This window comes from Polypterus senegalus, chromosome 8, assembly GCF_016835505.1.
Source record: "Polypterus senegalus isolate Bchr_013 chromosome 8, ASM1683550v1, whole genome shotgun sequence".
NCBI lineage: Eukaryota > Metazoa > Chordata > Cladistia > Polypteriformes > Polypteridae > Polypterus > Polypterus senegalus.
Window position 1 is genome coordinate 50363068 of NC_053161.1, and position 27818 is coordinate 50390885.

General features: G+C 35.8%; 1 protein-coding gene across 3 annotated transcripts in view; it reads right to left on the reverse strand.

The window, feature by feature from the left end:
- The window catches only part of tafa5a (TAFA chemokine like family member 5a), a 735510-nt gene that overhangs the window by 85936 nt on the left and 621756 nt on the right, over positions 1–27818 (reverse strand). For all 3 annotated transcript variants that reach the window (XM_039761075.1, XM_039761073.1, XM_039761074.1), the window contains exon 3: positions 11302–11429. In XM_039761075.1, coding sequence (XP_039617009.1) covers positions 11302–11429 — 128 coding nt within the window. The remainder of the gene's footprint in view (positions 1–11301; positions 11430–27818) is intronic.

Sequence of the window (27818 nt, forward strand, 5' to 3'; positions counted from 1 at the left end):
AATCCAGTTATTCTGTATAAAATTACTTTTTGCAGACAAAACTGAAATGATGCAATTTGCACAACCTAACAAGACAATTGGGAGCTCCCCGGTCCTCTCCATATTTCACTCAATCCAACATCCTTTACACATTGTGCTTTGTAAAGCAAATAAACAAAACATGCTACATAAAATTCATAAATTAAACTTTAAATTTGAATTTAAAATTGTAAATGCAAATAAAAGAAAAAAAATTGCATTGACAGATTCTCGAGACTTCAGGATCTAGACACACATTTTTAGAGAAAGTATCTACAGGACCACTTGAATTAAAAACAGTTATTGATATAAAGAAAAATGGAATAAAATCAATTAACATCACAGGATAACACAATGAATGAAATGTAAACCTTTCAAGACTAATAGTTCATGGTAGAACTACCACTAACTTAACTGTATGTTATAAACTTTTCGTGAACGACAACTGGAAGTTATTCGAAGGTACAGCAGTTATTAACTCATTGACTATCAGAGTGACAACAGGTAACATTGTTGCTGATAGTGATATAAAATCATTGTGTTATTTTTATATACTAATTAAATACATTTTGATATTGAGCAATACTCCCAAAAAAAGTATTTTCTCTAAAATTCTAGTTAACCGGTAGCTGAAACATGGAACAGAAAAATTCTCCCAACTTGTAGTTGGCAGTCAACTTGTCAAGTCAGGGAGAACAGGTAGATTTTAAAATTAGTGGCACATGGAGTTAAAGAAACAAACTTATTAACTTATAATTGCCAGACTGGAGGAGGAATAAAGTGAAAAGAGGGTTTACAGAGAACAAGATTTTTTAGTATTAAAATTCAAGATTTCTTTTCTTTTTATATGGTTGTGTAGACAAAAATTATGGAGTGTTTCAACAAACAACTGTATATAAGTCTTAAGTAAAGCTTTCAAGATGATGCAATATCTAACTGGAGGCTATTATAAATAAGCCCACATTGCGGTAATTTTATAACAACACTTAGTTCAAATCAAGACTCTGCCAGCCACATTCTGAAACTGTTCCAACTTGGTGATACTCTGCATTTGATTTTATGGCAGAAAATGTTGTTTCATTAAGGCTGAGTACCTACTGACTGACCAAATGTACGGTAAATATAACTTGGGGTAACACAGTCTAATTTTTTTATTTAAAACATAACATGAAATAACATAACATTCGGTAGCATATTTAGTCCAAATCTATGTTGTGATGCCCTGAGTTTATCCTTGAAGCATATGGGGAGATGCAAACATTGATGTACGCATGCACAAATGATATTAAGATTTGACACAAACTTTGGCATGTCAAATAAATCTTCCCTTTTAAATTATTATCTATAGCAGATCCACGAAGGTCTGTCTTATTTCTGCTGTGTGTTTCATTAAAATCCACCCAGCATTTGATATAACAAATTACACTGACATTGATGTGAAATTCTTTTTATCACACAAAACTGTGGTTATGGAAATATGAGCACATTGTTGTGAATGTAATAAATGAACAACTGTGGATGAATGAAATGAGCTGTGCCATTTCTTTAATGAATAAAATTACTGTAAATGTTATGTATCAGTGCACTTTGAGAAACTTCCAGAAAGCAATAATAAGACCATCACATTTCATTTGGAAAGAACATTTTTTATATCTATCTTCCACCATTTGTTTTAATATAATTCAGATTCCTTGTTAGCCTGCACAATACATGCTATACTTCATTACGAAATAGAAATAGCATTCAAATAGCAGAACTATTTTGAAACAGTGGAATTTTTCAAATGTGTTATTTTTAAAGGTTAAATGATTGACATTTTAATTAAGTTAGTAAACGTGAATCAGCCTACTATAAAAAATATAATTTCTGTATGTTAATGGAATGGAAAATCTAGTTCATGCAACTATGCAGGTTGTTGCAACGTGTCTAATCTGTCTTATTTGTAATACTTTACTATAATAGGAAGAACATAATGTATAATCCCCAAATAGTTTCTTGAAATGTTATTTACGTTTATGTGCAAATGTTTGTTGTCAGGAACAGGCCTGGGCTCTACCCTTTTTGCCTGTATTCTACCCTTCCCCTACTGTCAGTGTCTGCTGCTATGCAGTGTAAATCATGTTTTAGTAACGTGATGGGATTAACTCTAGGGACCTAACTAGAGGTTTGATCATTTACCATTGTGAAAACTTCTAGTTTTGTACTCTTAAGGTTTTCGATTTTTTTTTCAGCTGCTAGCAGCAATTTGCTTGTTTTTAGACTCAACCTCTCTGCCTGTCATTTTGTGTTTTGGCCTGTTTTTTCACTCACCTCATGCATTATGGACATTAATTAAAATATATTTCAACTGTTCCAATTTACCGTGGCTTCTGTCATGTCAGTTTGTTCATGTTTGCTTAAAAAAATCTGGTTGGTATTCCCAACTTCACCACAAAATGGTAAAAATGTAGGCAAAAAGTATGACATGTGATGAGAGACAATGAACATGTGGACAAAAGAGAGATATGAATGGAAATGCAAGGGAAGAGAACGCGAGGGAAGCTAAAACAAAGGTGAATGGATAAAGTAAAAGAAGATTGAAGGAAAAGGGTTTGATGCTGGAGGAACTGCATGACTGAACTGTATGGAAAAGATTGATCAGGCATTCTGACCACACATAAAAGTGAGAAAAGATTAAAAGGATGAAGAAAAATTTGAGTTTAAATTGAATTTTGCTTAATTCATATTTGTTTTGTCCTTACATACAACCAAAGCTTAAGCAATCTAAATTTTCTTTCACATTATTTGTGTAAATGAGTAAGCATTGCTTTTTGCATAGGCTTTGCATGCATTACATGCATGTACTTTGTTAGTAATTTCAATAAGAAATGTACAACTTATTAAATAGACACACAAAAATATTTTATAATCTCTTTAAAGAAATATTCTCTGTCATATACATACAGAAATAAAGTTGGCATGATGGTATAGTGGTGAGCACAACAGCTTCATGGTTCAAGTTTTCCTTTCCACCTTCCAGGCACATTCAACCAACCAACCATTGTCTAACCCGCTGAATCCGAACACAGGGTCACGGGGGTTTGCTGGAGCCAATCCCAGCCAACACAGGGCACAAGGCAGGAAACAATCCTGGGCAGGGTGCCAACCCACCGCAGGACACACACAAACACACCCACACACCAAGCACACACTAGGGCCAATTTAGAATCACCAATCCACCTAACCTGCATGTCTTTGGACTGCGGGAGGAAACCGGAGCGCCCGGAGGAAACCCACGCAGACACGGGGAGAACATGCAAACTCCACGCAGGGAGGACCCGGGAAGCGAACCCGGGTCTTCTAACTGCGAGGCAGCAGCGCTACCACTGCGCCACCGTCAGGCACATTCATTGTTAGGCTAATTGATAACTCCAAAATGTCTTATATGACTGATTAGAGAAGAGGCCTGCAAGGTACACATGCTCTATATCGAGTGGATGGTCCCTACCTTGTGCCCAAAACTGCTTTGATAAGCTCCATGAACCCACCCCCCCAAACCAAAAGTTCTGAAAAGGTCTAAGCAAGTTTCATTATTTATGAACAGATAAATGAAAAAAGTAATCTTTTAAGACTTTCATTATGTTGTACATTGTCACTTTAACTAATTTTAGCTATACAATAACTAGCCACAGACTTCTATATGATGGGTTGATTTATTTGTGGGACTCTACAGTATGTACCAAATATTCAGATCTACAGTACATGAGTTTTGGGGCTCTCCTGTTAAGCCCTACTATTGTCATTCACCAAAATTTTAATTTATCTTCCTGGAATAGAATGAGTTTTACATACGGAGAATTTGAACAGTTGGTTGCAAGTAATAATATTCTGTTCCACTGGATGTGATTGCTAGTTTTAAGGTTAGGAGCAATGATAAATACAATTGGTACTTGCCACCTTCTTGCATCTATTGTAAGACCAATGACTGCGTCCTAAAAAATCCAATTGAAAAAGTTCTGTATCAGTTTTATTTTGAAAACCAATTTATTATCTTTGTAATGATAATTCCATGTTTATTTACAATGCTTAGCATTTTTCAGAAATATAGTCTTTACTGAAAAGATGTCTGGTCTGTGTGCTGGTGTGAGGCCCAAGTTATCCTTGAACCTGGAACACTGATGATAATGGACTGAAATGGGCTAGGCAATAAGGACACAAACACATTGAGAAAGAGATGGGGCAAAGTCAGTCATTCGTTCATTTTCTAAGCTGCTTAGTCCTGAACAGGGTCACATGGGTCTGCTCCAATCCTAGCAAGCATAGGGCACAAGGCAAGAAATAAATCTGGACAGGGTGCCAGTCCATCACAGTGTGAGCACACACACACATCCACATACACTCCACAACCACATACTAGGGCCAAATTAGGATCAGCAATTCACCTAACCTGCATGTCATTGGACTGTGAGAGGAAACTGGTGTGCATGGAGGAAACCCACACAGACATTGAGAGAATATACAAACTTCATGCAGGGGACACCTACCCTGGCCTTCTTATTGTTAGGCAGCAGTCCTATCACTGTGCCACCCCTTGGTGCAAAGTGTTTAGTGCTTTAATCTATCAACTATAAAATTAAACACTAAGATCTGTGTGTCCAGTCCCTCAGAGCAATCTGATTGGTCAGTTTTGGCTTTGATGTGACCAGTCAGCTTGTCTTTGGTGACACAACGAAAGAGGAAATGTGAGTGTGAGTTGCATGAGGAGGAATAAAGGCACAATCTAAGAGTGTTGCTTTCAAAGACGGAAAGTATAAAACCAGGCAGGTCACAAGAAAGGTGCCTCAAAAACAATGGCAGAGTCTGAGAAGCAGGCTTTATGGGAGTATAGTAAAAAAAAAAAAAAAGCGAGTGCCGGGGTAGATTTAGCCACATGTAAATACAGAGGAAATGCAGTGAAGGTACACATAAGGCACGAGATAGCAAATATTTTTTAATTATTCTATTACCTGTCTTCAGCAGGTACTGTGGCTTGTTGTGGGATGCTATGCAGTATATTCAATATGTAAACCAACATCAGCCATTATGTTCCTTGGTGCAATCACATCTATGTTGCTCACCCATTTTGTTTGCAATACATCAAAAGAGAAGGAGTGCCCAAATCTTGTGAAGGCCATTTGCTTGCTCCATTCAGGGCCGTACGGAACCTCTTGCCTCCTGTCTCTCCCACCTGCTCTGCTTCATTCTGACTCCTCTCTTATTTTATTTTCCTTTCCTTTTCATCTCCTGACGCATTTTGTTCATGTTTCATTTCTCCACTTTTCCTTCAAGTTCTTTCTAACCTACTTAGGTGCACTTTTATTCTTTTGTGGATGCTTGTGCCATGATGATGCCCCACAGAATGTTAATGAGGAAGCCAGATGGACTGAACACGACTGCAGGTGAATATGCGCCCAGCTAATTTACCCACTTCAGGGACACAAGGTTACGCTAACACACCCATAGCACAACCATCCTGAGAGCACTGTTTATTTAAAAGTCCACACACTACCACACACCCCAAAATGAGCTTTACCACAGCTGGTGATAGAGATGCACAATGAGTCTCAGTACATAAATCCAAGGCTGAAGACTCATTACTGTAGACACTCGCGTATTAGTCAATCTCGCAGATAAGTCGAGTGTATTTTTAAGCCGAAAATTACGAAATTCGTTATGACCCGCGTATAAGTCGAGGGTAAAATTTGGGTTTTGTCATGGCCCGTTGTCTTAATAAGTACAGTCTTCTCACCAAAACCTGCTACAGTTCGATTCCCCGGCATATCAAATGTCATTGGCGTTTCATCCATGTTACCAATGTTATTGAAATCAAAGTCATGCCTTTGTCTTTGCTTGATAATAAATTCATGAAAGGAACTGACATTTTCTTCTAGATCTTTCGGCAGCTTCTGCGCGATTTTTGTTCGCTGACGAAGGCACAGCCCATATCTGTTCATAAACCATGTACACCAGCCAGCCGATGCTTGAAATTCCAACAAAGGCTTATGTGGATGGGTCCACAGCTCTCTTAGCAAAGGCCGTTTTAGTTTTCAAATAAATAATCACCGTGCTCGCGACTTAGCGAGCCGCAGGGCGATCTGCGGTGTGGGCGTTTCTCATCTAGTGCACAGGTGAGGGACTGCCCACATCCGTGATTGTTCCTGTGGCTAATGTGCTGCAGGTGCTATGTCCTCTCTGCATATAAAGAGAAGCGAGAGTCAGTTAGAGAGGAAGGAAAACCGGAGTAAAAAAAAACAAGGAATAGAAAGAAAGACGGAGGTGGCTGGAGAAAGCAGGAGAGAGAGAGAGAGAGAGAGACGGTGCGAGTGGGCGAGCGAGCGAACGAGCGCTCAAAGGCAGCTGTGTGGAAGCCAAATCGGAGTAAAAAAAAAAAAAACATGGAAGAGAAAGAAAGACAGAGGTGGCTGGAGAAAGCAGGAGAGAGAGACGGTGAGAGTGGGTGATGCCAAGGTTCCAAGTCTGAGGCCTGGGATGAGTGCCAGACCGAAGCCAGGATTGGGAGGACTCCAGACCTGTGTGTGTGTGACAGAAAGGACAGCTTCCGAGACAGCGTCTCGCCTGCTGTAAAGCCCAACCGGGAGAAGCAGGTGAGACGCTAGTTTAAAAGAGGCACCGGGCTTATTGATTTTAAAGACTGCTTCCAGCAACATTTTAACCTCGGGTTTTTAAAGGATTGTTTTTCTATTTTATTGATTTTTAAACCTCCACGTTTACTTTATGGATTATTTATTTAATGAAGAGTTCTTTTGAATCACTGCACTGTTTACTTTGAACACTGATTTTGATTGACTGTTTTAAGTAAAAGCACTGTGCACTGTGTCATTACCCAAATTCTATAGAAAATTGTATTGCCCTATGGATAAGTCGACCCTGTTTTTTTGAATGAATTTTAAGGCATACATTTTTCGACTTATACGCAAGTATCTATGGTAATTTAATTTAGCATGCCCTGATTTGTTAATCATTTCCACAAAAATAAACAAATGACAGCCATTAAAACTGTTACTGATACTTCTCTATTATTTGTCTTGTCTTCGCAATCTGCTGTGGCACTTCTTGTCATTAAATCATTGCCCATCTACTATTTCTGCCCATGTAAAGAAAGTGCATTTATCTGATTAACTATATACCTATCTGGTAAGGTGTTCAAGATTTAATTGGCTTAGTTACAGTATGTGTCTCCATCTTTGTAACTGTGCTGTGCGTCTGTCATATTTCATACACTTAATGTTACTGGTTCTGAGGTAAAAATGTGGTCTTCAATGTAGTTGTTTTTTTTTTTTTTTTAAAGATTGAGCGTTTATAGTATATACACACATACTGTACATACAAGTATATGATATTCTTAAGTAAGTTTTGTTATGGGGAAGTACATATAAATACAACTACTTGAGAATAACATTAGCATATTTATATCTGATGGGTTGAATTAGCACAAAGGTAAAATGATAAAAGAATGGCCAAAGTCAAATTAGATACTATTATCTGCAAGAAAAAAAGGTCAGCTATGCAATAAATTCTGCATTTCCTTAACAAAATGTTTCTAAGCTATCATCTTGGATCTCAATTACGGAATTAAAAAAATGAGCTTACAAAAGCTACAATAAAAGAGACACTTCCATCACACACCACCACCTAACAGTTTGACCCTTTCAAATCTGGCAGTTTCACAGTGGCCTTGCCATAAAAGTTTTATTGTTTAAATTATGTTTTGTAATCAAGCTTGTAATGTACAAAGTGACTTTTTTTTGCATTTGTGGCTTGCTCATATTTACTTGTGCCTTCAAAGAGCCAAGTGAATCCAGAAAATGTCCAAGAGGCATGTGTACTAGGGGTTAGTATTTTATGTGCATGATTCCAAGGACATTTTGAACTTCCAAATCTTCTATACATGTATGCAACCTTATCTGTTTTTATTCATTCAGCTATTATCTATTATCTACTTTGTCTAAGTGAAGGCTCTGGACGGCAGAACCTATCCCTAACATGCCATAATGCAGGAAACAAACCTGGATCACAAGTCAACTCTGAGTCAACATTTAAGCTACATGTCTGACATGTGGGAGGAAAACTAGAGCAATCAGAAAAATCAATTTCAACAATGACAGACAAGTGTTTTGAATCCAGCCTAGAGCAACTGGAAAGCAGTACCAATAATTTACTATGTCATTCAATTCCATAAAAATGATAACAATTGCTTTGTTTTTGTTTTTAAATGTTTTCATTTTTAATTCTGTATCATCTTCTCCTCCTCCCACAGTTTTGACTCACATAGCTTTTACATAGTAACATTTCAAAATCAACACCTATCTCATGCCTACTTTTAGCCAGAAAGGTATAAGAATATACAACACCAATTCAATTAACACTTCCTTCCTAAGCTTCTTTTTCTATTTCAAAGCATCCCAACATAAATTAACAAATCATTTTTTAAGAAATTAGATTCAATCATAACCTCATTTATATGGAATTCAAAGAATCCACGTATCCAATGGGTGACCCTACAAAGACCTGAGGCAGAAGGCAGCATGGCACTACCTAACTTTCAATTTTATTAATGGGCAGCAAATATACAAGCTATAAAAACCTGGACATTGACACAATTAGATGAACACACACAGGTTTGGTCTGCAATAGAGGTAAAGTTCTGCAGTATTTCTTTATATTCCTTTGTTTCTCAGTAAACAAAAGTTATCATCAATATACTAATAACCCAATTATGCTTCATTCACTCAGAATATAGAAGCAATATAGGAAGATAGAGAAGCTTTTATCTGCGGCATCTCTGCAGGATAACCACCTTTTTCCACCCTGTCATGGACTTAACAGTTTTTAATGTTTGGAAAACATACAGAATTAAATCGCTTAGAGATTTGTACACAGATAACGTCTCTGTGTCGTACGAACAATTACACTCCAAATTTAATTTCCCATAAACACAATTTTTCCACTATTTCCAAATTAGAAATTTTTCTAAACAAAATCTTCAAAATTTTTTCTCCCACCTACTTCTGTTCTGGAAGAGATATTGATCAGTCTTGAGCCCCTTTCTTTCAAATATTCAACTTTAAAATCTTTTATTGAGCACATCTATTTCATTTAAAATTGTCCAAAATGTTTCCAGGGCAAAATCCAACCTGTTAACATTGCAATTGAGGTCCAACCTCACTAGGCCACATGTTTTGGGCATGCACCAAATTATCATCATTCTGGACAAACATTTTTAAATGCCTATCAGACAGCCTTGGTGTCACAATCCCTCCTAATCCATTAACAGCTGTGTTTGGTGTACTCCCTGATGGATTTAAGTGGAGAAGGACAAACAAGTTGTAACTGCCTTTAATTCACTATTGGCACGTAGACTTATCTTGCTCAACTGGAAGAATCCTAGCCCACCTCTTTTAAGTCAGTGGGTGTCTGATGCTATATACTATTTGAATTTGGAAAAAAATAAATTCTTACTTAGAGGATCTCATTAAACCTTTTTTAAAACCTGGGAGGATCTAATTAATAACATTTTAGAATAAGCGTTCATATTGGGGGGAAAAGGATTCTCTTGGGGGGGTGGAACTGAATTTAGTTATATCAAATTTGACTTGCTTGTATGGAATGTTACTTGATTGTAATAAATTCAATAAAATGGAAAAAATAACACTTCTGTATTTATTAATCTGATAGAAAATAGACAAAATAGAGAAAAACATAGTCAGCTGTTCCATACCCTTGTTAGACAGCTAACTAAGAATTGTTGCCTGAATAGTAAACATTAAATTTAAAAAAGATGAAAAATGTCAAAAAAAAGAAGGAAACATAGGAATTAAATATAAAAGCAATTACCTGAACCAGGCAATGCCATTAGGGAGACTTTCCAGTTTGGTGAAAGAAGACAGCTCCAAAGAAAATGACTTTAGAATGCTGGTACTATTTGTTATAAAATGTGAAACAAAGGGTACTATAATAAAGGATAACATGGATATAAAACTACTTAAAACATGGCAGCAGGGAAATGCAAAAAAGAACTGTAAATGTCATGATTTTTTTAAATAATAGGACTTCTGGTTTCATTTTCTTATATTTACCTATAAGGAGGCAGAGATGAAGAAAAAATAGGGGTCATCAGATAGTCATGTGGTGAAGCCTTTAACAATGTAATGACTCAGAAGTTACCCTGGAAATTAGACCTTTAATTGAGTTCAAATGGCAAATCTCACAGAGCTCGGGGATGTTGTGAGGAGTGAATGTAGTGAGGAATGAATATAGGGTTGAGTCAAAATTTCTCTAGCAGAATAGAGGTGGCTAACAGGACAAAGAGAAAGAAATCTTAGTAAGAGAGAATAGTGTAAAGTGCAGAAATAGAAAAGCTTACTCCATGAAGGGTGTATAAAAAACCCATTCAGCCTGACCAATACCATGAAGGTTAGGAGCTTATTGGTAGTGGATTGACTTTTGTAATTTTCCATCATTTATTAACCTCCCTATATGTTTTTTATTTCTGATTCTCATTAGTTCAGGGTTCGGGATGTTAAATAATAATGTAGTTAGGTTCAACAGTGTTTAAATAATTAGCATAGTTGTTGCCAAGGATTTTTACTTTATAATTTACTGACCATGGCCATCACTTAGGCTTCAATATAAAACCTATAACGTCATACTCCATCATCACTGAACAACAGCTTTTAAGTTTGTGTATAAAAAAGTCTATTACACAAACTAAAAAGACAAATTTCCCTTTCTATGCACAGGGCACAGGGTACATCGTTCTTCAGTTCAGCAAGGACAGTTTTTCAGTATCATGTAATTGTCATTGTCAAGATGAAAGACACTAAAAGACAGAAGCATTTTAAAGCAGGTCAGACCTCACTCAATTATTTATCTTTCTCCTTTTCTTCTAATAAATTACAAAATAAGATGCATTTTTTTCAAATTTGTCATTGTCATATATAACTGCTGTGAATTTCAATCTGTTGATCATTGAAAATGTTATAATGTTGTTGAAAAATCTCTTTGGATGCATAGAGTCAAACACAATATATACAATACAGCTGTTATCATAACCACATTGAGACATTTAAAATGCACTTAGAATATAAACAAAAGTTCTTTGTGCTTCACTGAATGTGCATTTAATTAACATAAATATTAACATATAGTGTGAAAAAAGGATCCTGTTTTCAATCAAGAGGACATCAGCATTAATGCATTAAGAATGATTTGGCAACCCCTTTGGTAACATTGAAAAATACTTACTGTTGTGGTTTTCACTCTGCCTCCAGGTTGTGTACAAGTCCAGCCTGATTTATTTATTAACAAATTACATCCTTCTCCTTCCAAACAAGGAAGCATTTCACACCATTGTTTTGCCTTTACAATCCGTGCTATAAAAAGAAAAAGGAAACAAAAGTACAGATTTACAATTGTCTGCAAGAAAGGAGCACATCTCAATATTTGTTCTAGACAATTGCAAAGCTAGTTTTCCAAGTATTCAAAAATAAATAGGCAATACCGCTAAATGTGTTTTACAAAAAAAAGCACTGCTCAGACCTTTAGTCGGACTCAAGAGGAATGCTCAGTCAAGTAAGACATTCTTTAACTGCATTTCTGCTTACAAAGCAGCTGTTACACCGTTAAAGTGTGTGGATTGCAGATAGAGTATAATGACATTTTAAGCCATATTCAGCTTACCACTATAATGTTCATCCATGCAGCTATAAATTCTATTGCTACTGAAAGAAAAAGATTATTGATCCTAATTTTGAGAGCTTCACATCACATGGGTAACAAGGCAAGCTTTCTGCATTAATATAACCTGATTTTGAAAGCTGCCAGTTTGGCCTTTTTTCAGTTTATATCTTTATTCTGCTTTGTGCTACAGTAAAGAGGGAAGCTGCATAAAACCCAGTGTGGTGTCTCCTGGGCTTGAAGACCTATCTATCCTTTGTAATCCAGACTGAAGGATTATTCAGTTTTACCGCATTGCAACAAGGTGTTTAAATGCATTTACAACAGGGAGGTCTAAGTGTTTAGAAATGAAGGTAAATAATTGATATAATTGAGGTTTTAAGTTTTTAATCTTAAATTTTGTGGAAGGATTCAGTCATATTAAAAAGTATGTACACCCCATGAAAAGGGAATATGATATAATAAAAGAAAAAAAAAACCAATGAAATAGTAAAAAAATGTAAATAATTTAAAAAATTAAATACCAGCAGATATGCCATGACAGTCTATAGGAAAAGTAAATGCACCCTTGGTTGTAATAGCTGATATTGACCGCACATGTAAGCACTTGCTATAAGTGTCCACCAATTTCAGAGATCACCTAGGAGAAAGTTTTTCCCACTCTACATAGAATTTTTCAGCTGTGCAATGCTTGAGGAGTGTCTTGCATGCACATCCCGTTTCAAATTCACCACAGCCTCTGGATGAGATTCAGATCTGGGCTTTGACTTGGACACTAGAGAACCCCCCATTTCTTTCTTTACACACATTCCTTGGTGGATTTACTAGTATGTTTAAGGTTATTGTCATGTTTATAGTTCTACTTTTTGTGGAGCTTTAATCTTCTGTTAGATGTTCTCACATTACTCTCAAACATCATCTGGTACATTCTCAGTATATTCTATGATGGTGAGCTGTCCAGGACCCGCTGCAGCAAAACAGCCCCAAACCATAAAATCTCCACTTTACAGCTAGTGACAGGTTATTCTGGTCACATGTTGTCTTCAGTATTTTACTAGTCACATCCTCTGGTACTGTGGACAAATAACTCTATATTTGCTTCATCTGACCTGAGCACATTGTTCCAGAGGTCCTGCTCTTTGCCTAGTTTATATTGGGTAAACTTTAGTTTTGCCCTGATTTTATTTTTGGACAGGAAAGGTTTTTTCTTGGCATACCTCCCAAGTAGATCAAATTTGTGCAGCCTCTTTCTAATGGCACAATCATGCATTTTGACATCAACAGTGGCAAGAGCTACCTGTAGGTTCTGCAATGAAATTCAGGACTTAGAGACTTCTTTCAGCATCCTGTGTTTGCCTCTTTGGCTAGGTTGCAGGCCTGGCCTTGCCCATATGGCAGCTGTTTGAAATTGTCTCCACTTGCAGATGATTATCCAGACTGTGGCATGGATTGGTTAGAGTTGTTTGGGGATCTAGTTAAACTCCTCTACAGACTAACAGATGATTCTGTCCTTCTTTAATGAAGGCCTCAGAAAGTTCTTTTAATCTAGGCATGGTGACACACACACTTCAACAACAAAGAGCAACACCAACTAAATGACTGAGGTTTAAATAAAAAAAAGTTCCTCCAGGACCCTCTCTAATGATGTCCTAATCATTTGCACCTGGTCTTGTATATTTATCTCTTAATTTTGGCCATTTAAGGGCAGTGATAAATGTAGAAGTGTGCTTACTTTTTTCACAAGTTTATTTAAATGATATAAGGATTGTACAATTTAAATGTAGTATGACCTTTGCAGTTTTTTTCTATAAAAATTGTTGTTGCTTTATTAAAAATCACAGAGTGGAATTATACATTTTTTCTTTTATATTTATTGATTATTTTGTAAATATACAGAAACTTGAAATATAGAGAAATATTTTAGCAAAAAATGCATTTGCTTTCCACATTTTATGCATATGATGGGCAACTAATGTGGTGATTATAAGAAATGAGAAATATGAAATATTTGTTTCCTCAAGGACGTTTTTCATATTGATTGCCGTTGTACAGCATTGATCACCACAGGCATGTATTATACCATAAACTTTATTAAGAAATTTTCTTAGACATCACTACAAACATATGGGGTAACATATAGAAAAAATATATCATTTTTGAGGGACGATTTCCATTAATAGTCAACAATTGTTTTAAACATATTAGGGATTATAGCTGTCATTACATTTGTTGTCATATGTACATCTGAACAATGAGATTCTTACATACATGTTTCTGTATGTAAACTCATACAGAATAAGTTATAAAAAAAATCAAATCAAAAAACTAGTAAAATGTATCACCTTTGGCATACTTATAATATTTTTTTTTTTTTTTCTGCACTTGGAATTATGATTGCCAGACTGCAAGGGTTTATCTTAGAAACTAAGTTTTAAGGCTGGCATTCATGCTACATACATTCAAATACACTCTTATTCACTTATGTGTATTCAAGCTAACACTTGTCTTTGAAATGTAGGAAGCAATGTGAGTACCTGAAGAAAACTCACAAGAGGATCAAGAGTGGATGCCAAGTCCAGGAGAACTGACTTAGGTTTGGTTGAGGTGCAATGAATCAGCATTAAAAGGAAAATGTGGACATTTCTTTTGCTTGCCATAGGCATTGCTTGAAGGCATTTAAGAAACAGCTCCTTGATTATTTTACCAGGTAGTGTATGGGGCTACTGCCTCACACATTCAGTACGAACTCCCATGGCCAAACATAATCTATGTGAAGTTTGCATATTTCCCAGTAAAGTATCTATCTATCTATCTATCTATCTAATTGCTTTGGCTTTCCTAGTTTTCCTATAGTATCCCCAATGACGTAAATGCTAGGCAAAAACAGCAATCTAAATTGACCCTGTGTGAGTATAACTTTGGTTGTGTGTGTGCATGTGCTCTGCAATTGAATAGTGTATTGTCCACTGCTGTTTCCGGCTTCGGGCCCAGTGCCTTTTAGATTAGGCTCAGCCAATCTGCAACCTTATATTGGATTAAGCAGGTTGAAGAGTGTGATGTAATATTATTGTGTTGTCAGTCTTTCTGAAGCAGGGAACTGTGATAATGTTCGGGTTTGCTGTAAGATTCATTGTTGTAATTGGCTATAACACTCAGTCAATCTTTTAAGCTTTCCAGCTCTAATTAAAGAAAGCAGTGAGCGCTAATAAATAATCAATATGTCACTGTGATTTATGTATTAAATATCTGTGCCGACACATATGATCTATTTCCCTACAACATATTTAAATTGTTTCACATACATTTTACTTGCGTTTATAAACACATATAAAACTATTTAGCATGCAGTGGAAAAATCAAATACTTAATGTTGAATAATACATTAAAGTAATTTTAAGGATAATTTTGAAGCTATGAAAGAAAAATCCTTTTCAAGTGTATACATCTCTACAGGGAAACAGATAAATCTGGAAGGTACTGCATAAGATTATTTCATATGTAGGTACTTTAACCAGTATACCCCATAATGTCCTAAATGCAGACAGAAGCTGCATTGCTGCATTTTAGTTTTGGACTAATTTTTGTAAAAAAAAAAAAAAAAATCTGAATAAGATGCTAAAAGAAGCAGCTATAATATCCTGCTTTTGTTCTCAGTTACAATAGATTAAGACATCACTGTGATTCATCATTTCTATCCAAACACAGCTTTTGGGCCAAGAGCTCAGCAACACATAAGAAACTTTTTGTTTTTGTTTTTACTGATATGCTGTTTTTTGTGCTTTAAAAGCTGTTTAATTCAAAAATCAAATCAGTATTAAAAGTTAAACTTGAATAATGTTCTAATTTTTTTCCTATCATCAAGTTTGTTGTGTGTTTGTGTGTGTATGTGCGTTTGTGGTAGGATGAGACAAGACTGAAGAATAATGAAACCTATTTTTCAGGGGGAGCGTGCCCCTGTAAGAAACAGCTGGAACTGCAACATTATACCTGTCTGTCTGTCTTATGATGGCTGGTACCCTACTACATATGTACACTGTGTCACTTAGTCTGTATGTTTAGACATTTTTACAGCATATTCAGGCAGATAAAAGTGATATGTGCTTATCAATCATCAAGATATGAACATCATTTGGTGAGATGACAACTGACATCTTCAAGGATGCCTTAAGCTTAAAATGCCCATGTGCATTTTTATGCCCCAAAAACCAAAATCAAGTAGATCACAATATACATATATATTACCTAAATAACATATACTAGTCATTATAATTATAATGATTGCACTTAAATGCATGTGATTAAATGGTGTAAAAATTATTTATAAAATACTGTATACTGTGCATATATTTAAATAGTAAATACTGAGAGTTTTGTTCTTTGTAACCTTTGTTCACTGAAAAGTCATCAGTCTTCACAACTTCATCCTAAAGGTAATGAAAGATTAATATGAAAGCTAATAACCTATTTGTCTGCAGAAGCCATTTTTCCCAAAGGATGTCTCTGAAGGATGGCTGTGCCAATCAACCATCGACATTATCTTTCTGGACTTATTGAGGCTGAGTGAGCAGCAAAGCGTGGAAATAGAGTTTCTAATTTTGCAGCGATATGAGGATAAGTAAGGCATAACACAATGAAAACCTCTTGGAAAGGTCATATCTACATATGTGTGCAAAATGTGATGCTAGAAAACTCAACTACTGAATCTGCTGGATAGAGACTAGACGTCATATAGTTATGTTATATTCAGGTAGCAAAGTGTTTAAACAAATGAGGATATAACCAGATTATCACCATGGAGATATTTTTTACACAATAAGCCTTAAAAAAAGTCCTCAAAATGTAGACAAACAGCTTGAAAACACTGCTGTACACAGAAATGGCTAGTGATTTAGCATTGTGCTCATAGTTCATTTTTATTATAACAAAGCCAGGGAAATAGGAGTTTCCTCAACCAGTCATAGACTTAACCTTAGACCATGTACATCCAACATTTTAAATATTTTAATTACAAAACTCTGAAAGAATCCAAGTATGTACAAGGATAACAATTACTAAAAGACAACAGTTTTCACTTGTGACTTGTGTTCTTTAAAGCATTCTCTTTGGACTGCTTTTTTACTACAAATATACAAGCCTATCAATATTTACTGACATTTCAAAAAAGTTATATAGAAAACCTCAAAAAACAGTACAACTTTAAATGCTGAAACAACACTAGTATCATGACAGCTGCAGAAAATATGAGGGCTCTTTGCCATCAACTGCTGTTAGAACTAGGTTAAGAAAATAAAACAGTACATTCTAATTTAGAAAAATCTCCTCTGTTATGAAATTATGTGGAATTATAATGACTCTTGTGTATAAACTATGAACAGATTTATACTAGGAAAATCTGGGAATATTCAGTAATATTCAAGGAGTAGAAAACATCTCAGTGTTTGCTGTCAACAGTATTTGGGCCTGCCACGTACAGTGTGCCAATCTACAAAAGCAGCCAGACATAAAGGCAGGGTTGCTTATTGCCTTGTTTTTTTATACACAAGTTTTATCAGATTTTGTTTGTAGACAATACAGGGAAATCATCAAAAGTGTTGTCTTTCTTTTGTTATCCTTCTGTTACTAGCAGCACTCTCTGTTTCTGAAAACATAGGGCATATTAAGTCATCATGAACTGTAGTTATGAAATCTGCTTATTATAGTTCAGGGGATAAGGAGCCAGATTTTATCCAAGAAGCATCAGGTACAATACACAAACCAATCCTGGGCAGGAAACTATCCCATGACAGGGCCCATTCACTTTACAAGGCCAGGTGGAACTTGTACTTTTTAAGAAGGTGGAAGGAAAAAATACCCACATACACTTTGCCAGAAGTCTGCTCAGGATGCAACTAGGCATGTGACTCCAACACGAGATGAAAAAACAGTGACATTTTAAGTGCTAATCACACTTGCAACTTTACCCATACTCATTCAGGTCAGGATAATTTAGAGTTGCTGATTGAAGACATGGGAAAATGTAAAAACTGCAAATATATGGAGGTTGGGCTGGGAACTCACACTCCTGGAGATGCAAGGAAGCAACACTATGGTAAATAACCCAGCCATCCAACTATGCTACAATGACATTAAAGTAGGAAATATATACTAACATAAAATTAGCATTTGTATGAGATTTGAATATAAAAAATATGCAGATAAAATGCCATAGGATTCTGCATGGCATACTTTTTAAAGCAGTGAATCCCATCTTCAGTGTTGGGTCACTGCATTTCCTGAAATTAATCACTGCAACAAGCTTACGTTTTTAACTGGACTTCTACCTTAGCTACTGTATGTACACTCTTATTTCCCATATTCTGCCTTTTCTGCTTTAATTCAGAAATTACAAACTTGGTTTGATAAATAGACTAGTGTTTCCCACACATAGAAAATATAGCGGCAAAAACTATTCTGCCACGCTGCTGCAACAAAAGCATATACATAATGAAAATCCATAATATTTTTTCACACTGTGCTAAATGCTTTTCAGAATTAATACAATGAAAACTGCGCGTGGAGAGAGCTATTCTTTAATTCACTTGTTAGAGCTCTTTGTACAGATGTACTTTAAAAGTAATACTTGCTGCCTACTTTGGATGTTGTTGCAATTGTCCACATCAAACCTATTAAATACCATGTCATGTATCTATGTAGCGTCTCAAGCACTGTATAGTTGCATAAGTGCTGACTTGATAAACTGATTTCCTTGTGATTCTCCTACACTGATAATCTGGTCAAGCTATTTATTCATTATTGTGCAGACTCTCACACCAAGTGATCTGTTCATCTAAATATCATGAATGTCTTTTGGACAATGAGGGAATACTGAAGTTTCAGCACACAACCTAAATACCCAACATGTCTCATAATTTTCAAACCAGCAGAATTGTGGCTGTGCAAGCAATTAATAGGACAGCCCAAAGACAATGTACTGTATATGTATAGACGCAAAGGACTATGATACTGTTTGCATATTTATAGCGAGAACTCTGCAATGGGAGAAAATTAATCACTTATCTTAAAAGTCTTTTATCTCTTATCTCTATAGCTTTCGATACCTATTAGGTCTTCATCAAAAGAAAATGATTAGACATACAGGAATTAAAGTCATTATATAGCAAATGAGGAAAGTGAGGTAGGTGTAAGAAGCGTGGATTAGTAAGGTGAGTTTGGAGGGTGTTGGTCTTAAAGTCTTTTTTATAATTTATATCTTCTTCTATTTAAGCCTGCATATGCTGTGTTCATTTCCAAGTGTCTGTTAATGATTTTGATAGCCATGACTCTCTGAAACTCTTAGTATTTGCCCTGATGTATTGCCTTTGATTTCTGTATGTTTAAACTTTTTCCTCTGATGATGTCACATAATAGGTGTTGAAAGCTCAGGATTAAAAGACTATTGTAAGATACATGATTCAAATTTTCCCTTTCTAGCTAGAAACACATACACACACACACACACACTGATTAGACACAACATTAAAACCACCTGCCATTGTTTAGGTCCCCCTCGTGACACAAAAGCAGCTCAACAAAGCCATGGACTTTACAAGACCTCTAAAGGTGTCTTTTGGTAGTATGTGGTAGCAGCAGTTCCTTTAAGTCCCGCGAGTTTTAAGATAGTTCCTCAATGGATTGAGCACATCACACAGCATATCACACAGATGCTCGATCGGATTGAGATCTGGGAGATTCATAGGGCCAAGTCAACACCTTGAACTCTTTTTAGAAAAATGTTTGCATTTTGGCAGTGTGGAAGAATAATTTTAAGGTAATATAGCATTAATCTTTAAGAAATAGAATAAAGGGTTTTCCAGCAGACCCCGTGACCTTGTGTTACGATATAGTGGGTTGGATAATGACTGACTGAGTGAACAACAAAATGTACACTGAAATATAAGAATTGGTTTAGGAAAAACACTAAGATGAAGTAAATAAAGAATGTACCAGAAGATAGGTTGATGTAATATACAGAATGTACTGAAGGATGACTAAGAGATGACTAAGACTCAGTAGATGTGCTATAAACTAGAATGGACAGTTGTTATATGCACAGAAAAGTAAAGGGTAAGGGCTCATCTCAAAAGGTATATGAAGAACCAGAATATAATACAATAGACTTTTATTTTATATAAATCATTCGGGTGTAAACCAATGAACCAACCAGAGTAAACTGCATACATTGATTGACACTGTATGTAAATTCAATTCACTGATTTCTGACCATGCTGTAATGGACTGCTTTTGAAGAATGCTCCCTCCAAGGCATTTTGCCGACGAGTAATTTAAAGATACAATGAACTGCTTTTCTCCTGCCTGCTTACTGAATTGTCCTGTTAGAGGATGTTGCTTTCTTTAATAAGATGTTAAATTTCGACCACAGCAGGGTACATTACCCTACTAAAAGAAGCCATTGCCATTAGAGGATACCACTGACATGAAGGGTTGTAAGTGGCCTGCAACAATCTTTAGGTAGGTGGAACATGTCAAAGTAACATCCTCACAAATGCCAGGACCGAAAGTATTTCAGCAACTTCCAACCTATCACCTTCAAGAACTGACTGTTCACTTGTAATACATCCTAGCCCTTGATAGGTACCACTGTAACACGTTAACCAGTGTTTTTTACTGTTGTGACTGATTGGTGTTGTGGAAGCCGACTCGGACACAGACAGGCGGACATGTTGAAGTCACCCAACACATGTTTACTATGCATAATATCATTTACAAATGTGACACACAACCCCCAAAGTCCCCACATGTCCAGACCAACAATCCAAATGCCTTTCCTTCTTCAGGCCGCCGCCTTGCCTCCTCCAAGATCTCGTCTCTCGACCTCCCGACTCCAGCCAATGAATGTAGGGAGACAGCCCCTTTTATCCACACCCGGACAAGCTCCAAGTGCCTCCCAGCAATCTTCCACTCCTCAGTGTGGCGGAAGTGTGGGTTGCACATCTGGAAGCACTCCGAGTGTTCCTGCTCGTCTTCCCCCCAGCACTTCCGGGCGTGGTGGATATGCTGAGGTCCAGGGCTCCCAAAGTCAACAGGGTGGTCAACCCCTCGAGGTCTGGAGAAGGCGCAAGCCCTCCTCCAGCCCTCCTGGGCGTCCCGGCTGGGTAGCAGCCCCAGCCACTCGCCATAGTGTATATATTTATACACACAAAGTATTTCCACATATATATATATATATATATATATATATATATATATATATATATATATATATATATATATATATATATATATATGTATATACATATGCATAGATAGATAGATATATACTTTATTAATCCCAAGGGGAAATTCACATAATCCAGCAGCAGTATACTGATACAAAAAACAATATTAAATTAAGGAGTAATAAAAATGCATGTAAAAGCAGACAATAACTTTGAATAATGTTAGCATTTACTCCCCCAGGTGGAATTGAAGAGTCGCATAGTGTGGGGGAGGAACGATCTCCTCAGTCTGTCAGTGGAGCAAGACAGTGACAAAAGTCTGTCGCTGAAGCTACTCCTCTGCCTGGAGATGACACTGTTCAGTGGATGCAGTGGATTCTTCATAATTGACAGGAGTTTGCTTAATGCCCGTCGCTCTGCTACAGATGTTAAACTGTCCAACTTTACTCCTACAATAGAGCCTGCCTTCTTAACAAGTTTGTCCAGGCGTGAGGCGTCCTTCATCTTTATGCTGCCTCCCCAGCACACCACCGTGTAGAAAAGGGCACTCGCCACAACCGTCTGGTAGATCTGCAGCATCTTATTGCAGATGTTGAAGGACACCAACCTTCTAAGAAAGTATAGTCGGCTCTGACCTTTCTTACACAGAGCATCAGTATTGGCAGTCCAGTCCAATTTGTCATCCAGCTGCACTCCCAGGTAATTATAGGTTTGTACCCTCTGCGCACAGTCACCTCTGATGATCACGGGGCCCATGAGGGGCCTGGGCCTCCTAAAATCCACCACCAGATATATATATATATATATATATATATATATATATATTGTGAAGAACGGTCGGGGATCATGCCTGAGAGAGCAGGGGACCAAGGAAAGGGCAAGTCATTTCCCGGGACAGGAAATGACAGCCACCCTGGGTTACATCTAGGCCACAAGCATGGGGCTGTAACGCTCAAGCCTGTTGGGTTATGTGGCCACCACCAGGGGCTGCTGGGATAATTCCAGAGCCGTGGTGTGCAGCACATCTGCTACACTCGGGAATGCTGCCGGGACTTAATTGAGGAACACCTGGAGTACTTCCAGGTGTGGTATAAAAGGAGCTGCCTCACTCCACTCCACTCAGGAAGGAAGAGGATGAAGCTTGAGTGGAGACAGTGAAGAAAAGTAAAGGAAAATAAAGATAAAAGATCAGGACTGAGTTTTTGAGAGTAATTGTGGTTGCATTGTGTGTTGCAGGAAAAGTAAAATAAACAGTGTGGATTTGGGGACATGCTAGTATGTTTGTGTCCGGGTGTCATATATATATATAAAAAATTAAAGGAACACTTTGAAAACCCTTTAAGGGCTAGAGCTCTAAACTCTAAAGCTTCTCCTGAGTAAAAGTAGGATATACTGCAGTCATTTTTGCCTGAGACTGACCTCAACTTGCTATAATGGTAAATGTTACTGTACAGAATGAAAACTCTGATGTAAACTCAAAAGCAATTTATAACTAACTGGATTAATTATAAGTGTCCTAAAGCACACTTGCAGTATAATGAAGTAAATAGAAAAAAATCCCACTTAAAGCTTTTTCTGTAGACCATCTCATCTGGGAGACCAGCTGTTGCAGTTAAATAAGTTAATAGTTCTGGCACTAATCTTTCATTTGAGACTAATTTAAGGAATCTTTACATCATATTGACCTTTAAAAGTCTGTATAATTGGAGTTCACACTTTATATTTTTGGCTTACGCACCATAATGTAAAAAGAGCACAGAGATGTAGATGACGATCAGATATGATTTGTCCTTAACTACACCTTCAAGCAAAATAAAATTAATTCATTAGGCACTGCAATTGGAAAACTGTTCTAAATGCTTGAGAAAAGAGCTGTGAAGGAGACAAAGAAATAACACGAATAACTTATGAATATGTAATAGGATTTTATAGAACACTAAAGACAACACAGATGCAAAATGACTGGAATTAAACAAATGTTTTTAAAAGTCTTGAAACATGACTTTGAAATATTACGTACAGAGATTCCACAGTCTATTCATCAATTCTCTAAAGTCTCCTTTTACTATGGATATGCAAGATGACATAGCATATCCTGGCTGCATCAGATGCAACACAAGAACCAAGATCGAACATCCATTCTGTGGATGTTATGCAGCAGCACAAACACCAATATCACTACACCAACCTATCTGAAAGAGTTAATGGCGATATGTACTACAAATGATCAAAAAATGGCATTGTTGCTATAGGATATTTGCCATGATTTTTCCTTTCAGCACAATCCACGACATACATGTAAATTTAAAAAAAAAAAAAACCAAACGGGAGAAATTTAACTAGGCAAAGTGTACTGCTTTAGTTATTAAACATTTATTAATACGTCTTAATTAAAAAGAGACCAAGGATCAAAAGTAATTACTTTTATTGAAGAGAAATTACTTCCACATTTCTCACTCATATGATATTAACCCAGGTAAACGTTATAAAAAAGCAGATACTTAAGGATAGTTATCTATTCTCAGAATGTAATTAAGCTGACACACACAATGTAATATGATTAAATTAAGATAATACACATAAAATGTTCACATTTTTTTGGAAATTAAAAAATAAAGCAAATAATGAATTACTATTTTAAGAATACAGCTATGCATCCATCAATTTTCAAACCTGCCTTAATCCAACTATAGAGCTGTAAGAGGCCACAGCCATTTCCAACACTAGTGTCTGCAAGGCACTAATGAACTCCAAATGTCAAAAGTCAATATTTGGGCACATTTATGCACTTATCAACTTGCACTCTAACCAAACACGCTTAAAGTTTTTAACTGAACAACATACATGTACTTACAGTGTGAGAGGCAAACTTGAAAAGAACCCTGAAAACAAAGAGGCTTTGCTTTACATCTAACCTGCTGATGCAAGTGCAATACCGTGCTGCCCTTTGTACAGATATACTGTACTAAAAGTTTATAAAAATGATTAAAAATAAACTAAAATGGATGGATGGATAAACAGTAGTGTAGTGGCTAGCAATTAGACAAATGAAAAACTGAACAAAAATGAAAGCAAGCAATACAAAAAAAAAAACAAAATCCAAGGTCTAATCCACAAACAAAGCAGTGACAGACAATTTAGAGACTCTTGGTAATACAAATTGGAAATTATATGAAAAAGGAAATGAAATAAATCATATCATATAAATGATATTACCCAATTATATACAAAAGAAGAAATAAATGGAATAATAAAAGTAGAATGAGCTCCATGCAATCCAGGAGAACAGAAACAAAATGAGTCAGATTAATCGCAGACATGTAAGCCTTACTGCTACACTGTGTTAGGTTAAAAAAGTATATTTACAAATAAATATCAAAGACAACATGAATGAAAAAAATATTCTAAATAACAGCAATAAACTATGTATCTGAGCATGTTATTTGAGAAATTGACTAACGAAAGTGTTTAACATTTTATAGTTTAGAAACTTTTTGAGGAAACTGTCGACATTACTGTAGTTCTGCATGGAATATTAATAATGAAGCTAGACAGCACAGACGCAAGTGCATAGGACATACTGTAAATGTGCACAATTATATGAACAGAAAATGTAATCAGCTAATGTAAATGAAAAATATATAACAGAAGAGTTTTTAAATCAGTATATATAATTTACCACTAAATTTCTTGTTATTAGTTATAACCGTTTTAACGTGTTTTGTTATCACTTTTATCTGTGTGCATTTTGGGGGACATGCCTTGGTCATTGTGCTTTTGTCCTACATGCTATTGCAATGACATCCCAATCAAAGATAACTTCCATTCATTCATTCATTTATTCACCTATTTTCGTACACACATTAATTTAGCATTGATAATTTACAGTTAAAAATACAGTTTAATATAGGAAAATGGAAATTGTGCTCAGTAGGACATTAGAAACATTTTGATGACAACAGTCCATTCAAGCTCAACACAGCTTGTGAATCCTATTCATTTAGCTCCTCCAAAATAAAATCAAGTGAAGTTTTGAAAGTCCCTAAAGATAAGTGCTACTGTCTACAACAACATTTGGTAACTTATTCCATTTTTTTAGTTCTGTGTGTGAAGACAAATGTACCCTTGACAAATTTGTGTTTCTCCAATATTCTTGTTGAGCTCTTTTTAAAGGCATATTCTCAATCTACTATACTAATTCCTTTCATAATTTTAAACACTTCAATCATGTCACCTCTTAATCTCCTTTTGCTTAAACTGAAAAGGATCAACTTTGTTTAATCTTTCCTCATAACTCATATCCTGCTATCCTGGAATCAGCCTAGCAGGTCTTCCATGGACCTTTTCCAGCCTGGAAACCAAAACTGTACACGTACTCCAGATTAGGACTAACCAGTGCTTGATAAAGCTTAAGCATAACCTCCTTTGACTTGTACTCTACACATTGTGCTATATAACCAAGTATGTGAGCCCTCTTAATGGCTTCTGAACACAGAGAGGCAAAAGTCTCATAAATTATAAACACAAGACGGCAACTTTTATAATAATTTATGGGTTTACTAAATACAACTGATGCAACATTCTCTTCTCCCAAGCAAGAAAGCAAAAGCAATTAAGAGACAAATACAATTTTATGATATATTTTAAACACTTTTGAATATAAAACAAAGCACATTATGCTCAGACTGTATAATAGACTACTGAGACCTGACACTTCATCTAGAGTACCCTGTACAGTTCTGGTCACCACACAAGGAAAAAAAAAAGGGCACCACTAGAACTCGAGCAGAAAAAGCAACCAAATGCATACTAAAAGGGCTCTAACCCCCCAAACAAACCCCACACCCCGGGTATGATATTAAAGCCTCTTTAGTCTTGAACATATAGGACTCCAAGGAAACCTTGTCCAGGTCTTCTTATTTCTCCATGCCATGGATAAAAGTTGATCCAGCAGAATTATTCCAGTTTTTAAGTAGGGAATCATGTATTAAAGGACACCAATGGAAATTAAGGCAAAAGTGCATTCAAGACTGAATTTCCACACAAAGAGTCATGAAAATCTTCTCTAGGAAAAGGTACCATGTTATGAAGTTGAAATAGAAACGTTAAAAAGTATCTGCATGACATATTAGGACATATTAGCTGTTAGATAACCAAAACAAATCAGTTGGAGTGAATAGTCTCCATTGTTTGTTGTAGTTTAGTCAGTTGTTTAATTTTGCCACTATAATTCTATAAAAAAATAAATAAAATAAAATATGTGTTTTAGGGACCTTACGCGATATCTTGTAGCATAAAATCCATATACATTTAGTTTTAGTCTGTTTTTGCTTGTCAGGAAACTCTATTCAAAAGTTAATTGACACTTGACATCTCTAGAGGTATTTTAGCAAAATCTTTAATTTAAAATTGAATTTATTGATTTGCAGTGGCTGATGATGATGATGTTTTTTACAATGTACATTAAATAATATTTTTTATGATTAGAGTCAACTGACACAATTATTGTATGAACCCACACACAGCAATGCTTCCACTAGGTATAATGATATACAACTTCAGTAAATTATTACATTCACATTAAGATTTTCTTTACAAAATGTATACAGTTTTCAATTTTCATGAGCCACTGAAATTTTGCATATTTTTTCATTGAAGTATTTCACCCCACTTAAATAGAAATATTTGCAGTTGATGCCACTGGTTTAGAGTATACAGTATTGCTTTCCTCTTTTGTTTAATCAAAATGAAATGCTGTACAGAAGCACATTCAATTATTTTCTGATGTCTGGTTTTTGTCAATAAATTAATCACTTCCTCCATCCAAGAAAAGTTCAAATTTAGTTCACTTCTAGCTTCTGAAGCATAAGTTACAGTAAAACACATTTAGCTAAGCAGTGTTAAAAATATCAATATGATAGCTTATGAAGATACAGGTTTTCTCATTTTTAGGGAATGTATTTATTTACAAATACATCTTACAATTGTTCTTCTACAGAAAAGGCTGAATTTATTTTATTACTGCCTTAGGGTATATTTAGATTATTTCAGGAGCTCACTCTGTTATAAATCAACAGACTATTTGGTTATGAGAAATGCTCATTTGGAGTACTTTTTGGATGTATATGCAAATAGTTTGTGTTTACAATTGTTACATTTCCTCTGTGTGTTCTGCCACAAAGACAAGATAATTAAGTGGAACTCCAGCAGCTTTCTTGACGACTAGTCCTTACCAACAATATAAAAGCAATGTATAGGTTTTTATTAAATTTTCTAAGCTTTTCTATTCATCTGTTAATCATGTTTAAACAACAAAACATTAATTATAATAAGCCAATTATACTAATTAACCTATAATCTGTGACTAAAGCAGCAGTTTACAAGTCAATCATCTTGTGTTATTATGAACGTGTATTTTAACAATTTGCTTTGGCTTACCTTTAACTCCTTATCAAGACTCTTTAGGATAATAAAAGTGGATGAATTATTTAACAAATTCAACAATTATAGAAACCTTCCAGTTTCCCACCCACAAGAGTAAGTGAATAGCTATAGCTGGTTTTTATATTTTTTCCTATTACAAAATAATATTTCACCCTAATAAATCAGACATACTGCATTTGTATTTTTTACTAGAAATTATTTTTTAATTACAATAATGGTAGTCTTTCTATTCATTGCTTTGATTTTGATCTTGTGTGTAACATAAACTAGGAGGTTACCACTTTAGTTTCCACCACTCACTCATTGCTGAAAGAACCTTTGTAAGGTTTTAGCAAGTTATATACTGCTAATCGAATGCCTATAAGGTGCCATGGGGTGGTGTTTGCTACAGTAAAGTGCTATATAAAATAAAGTTTGTTTATAGTG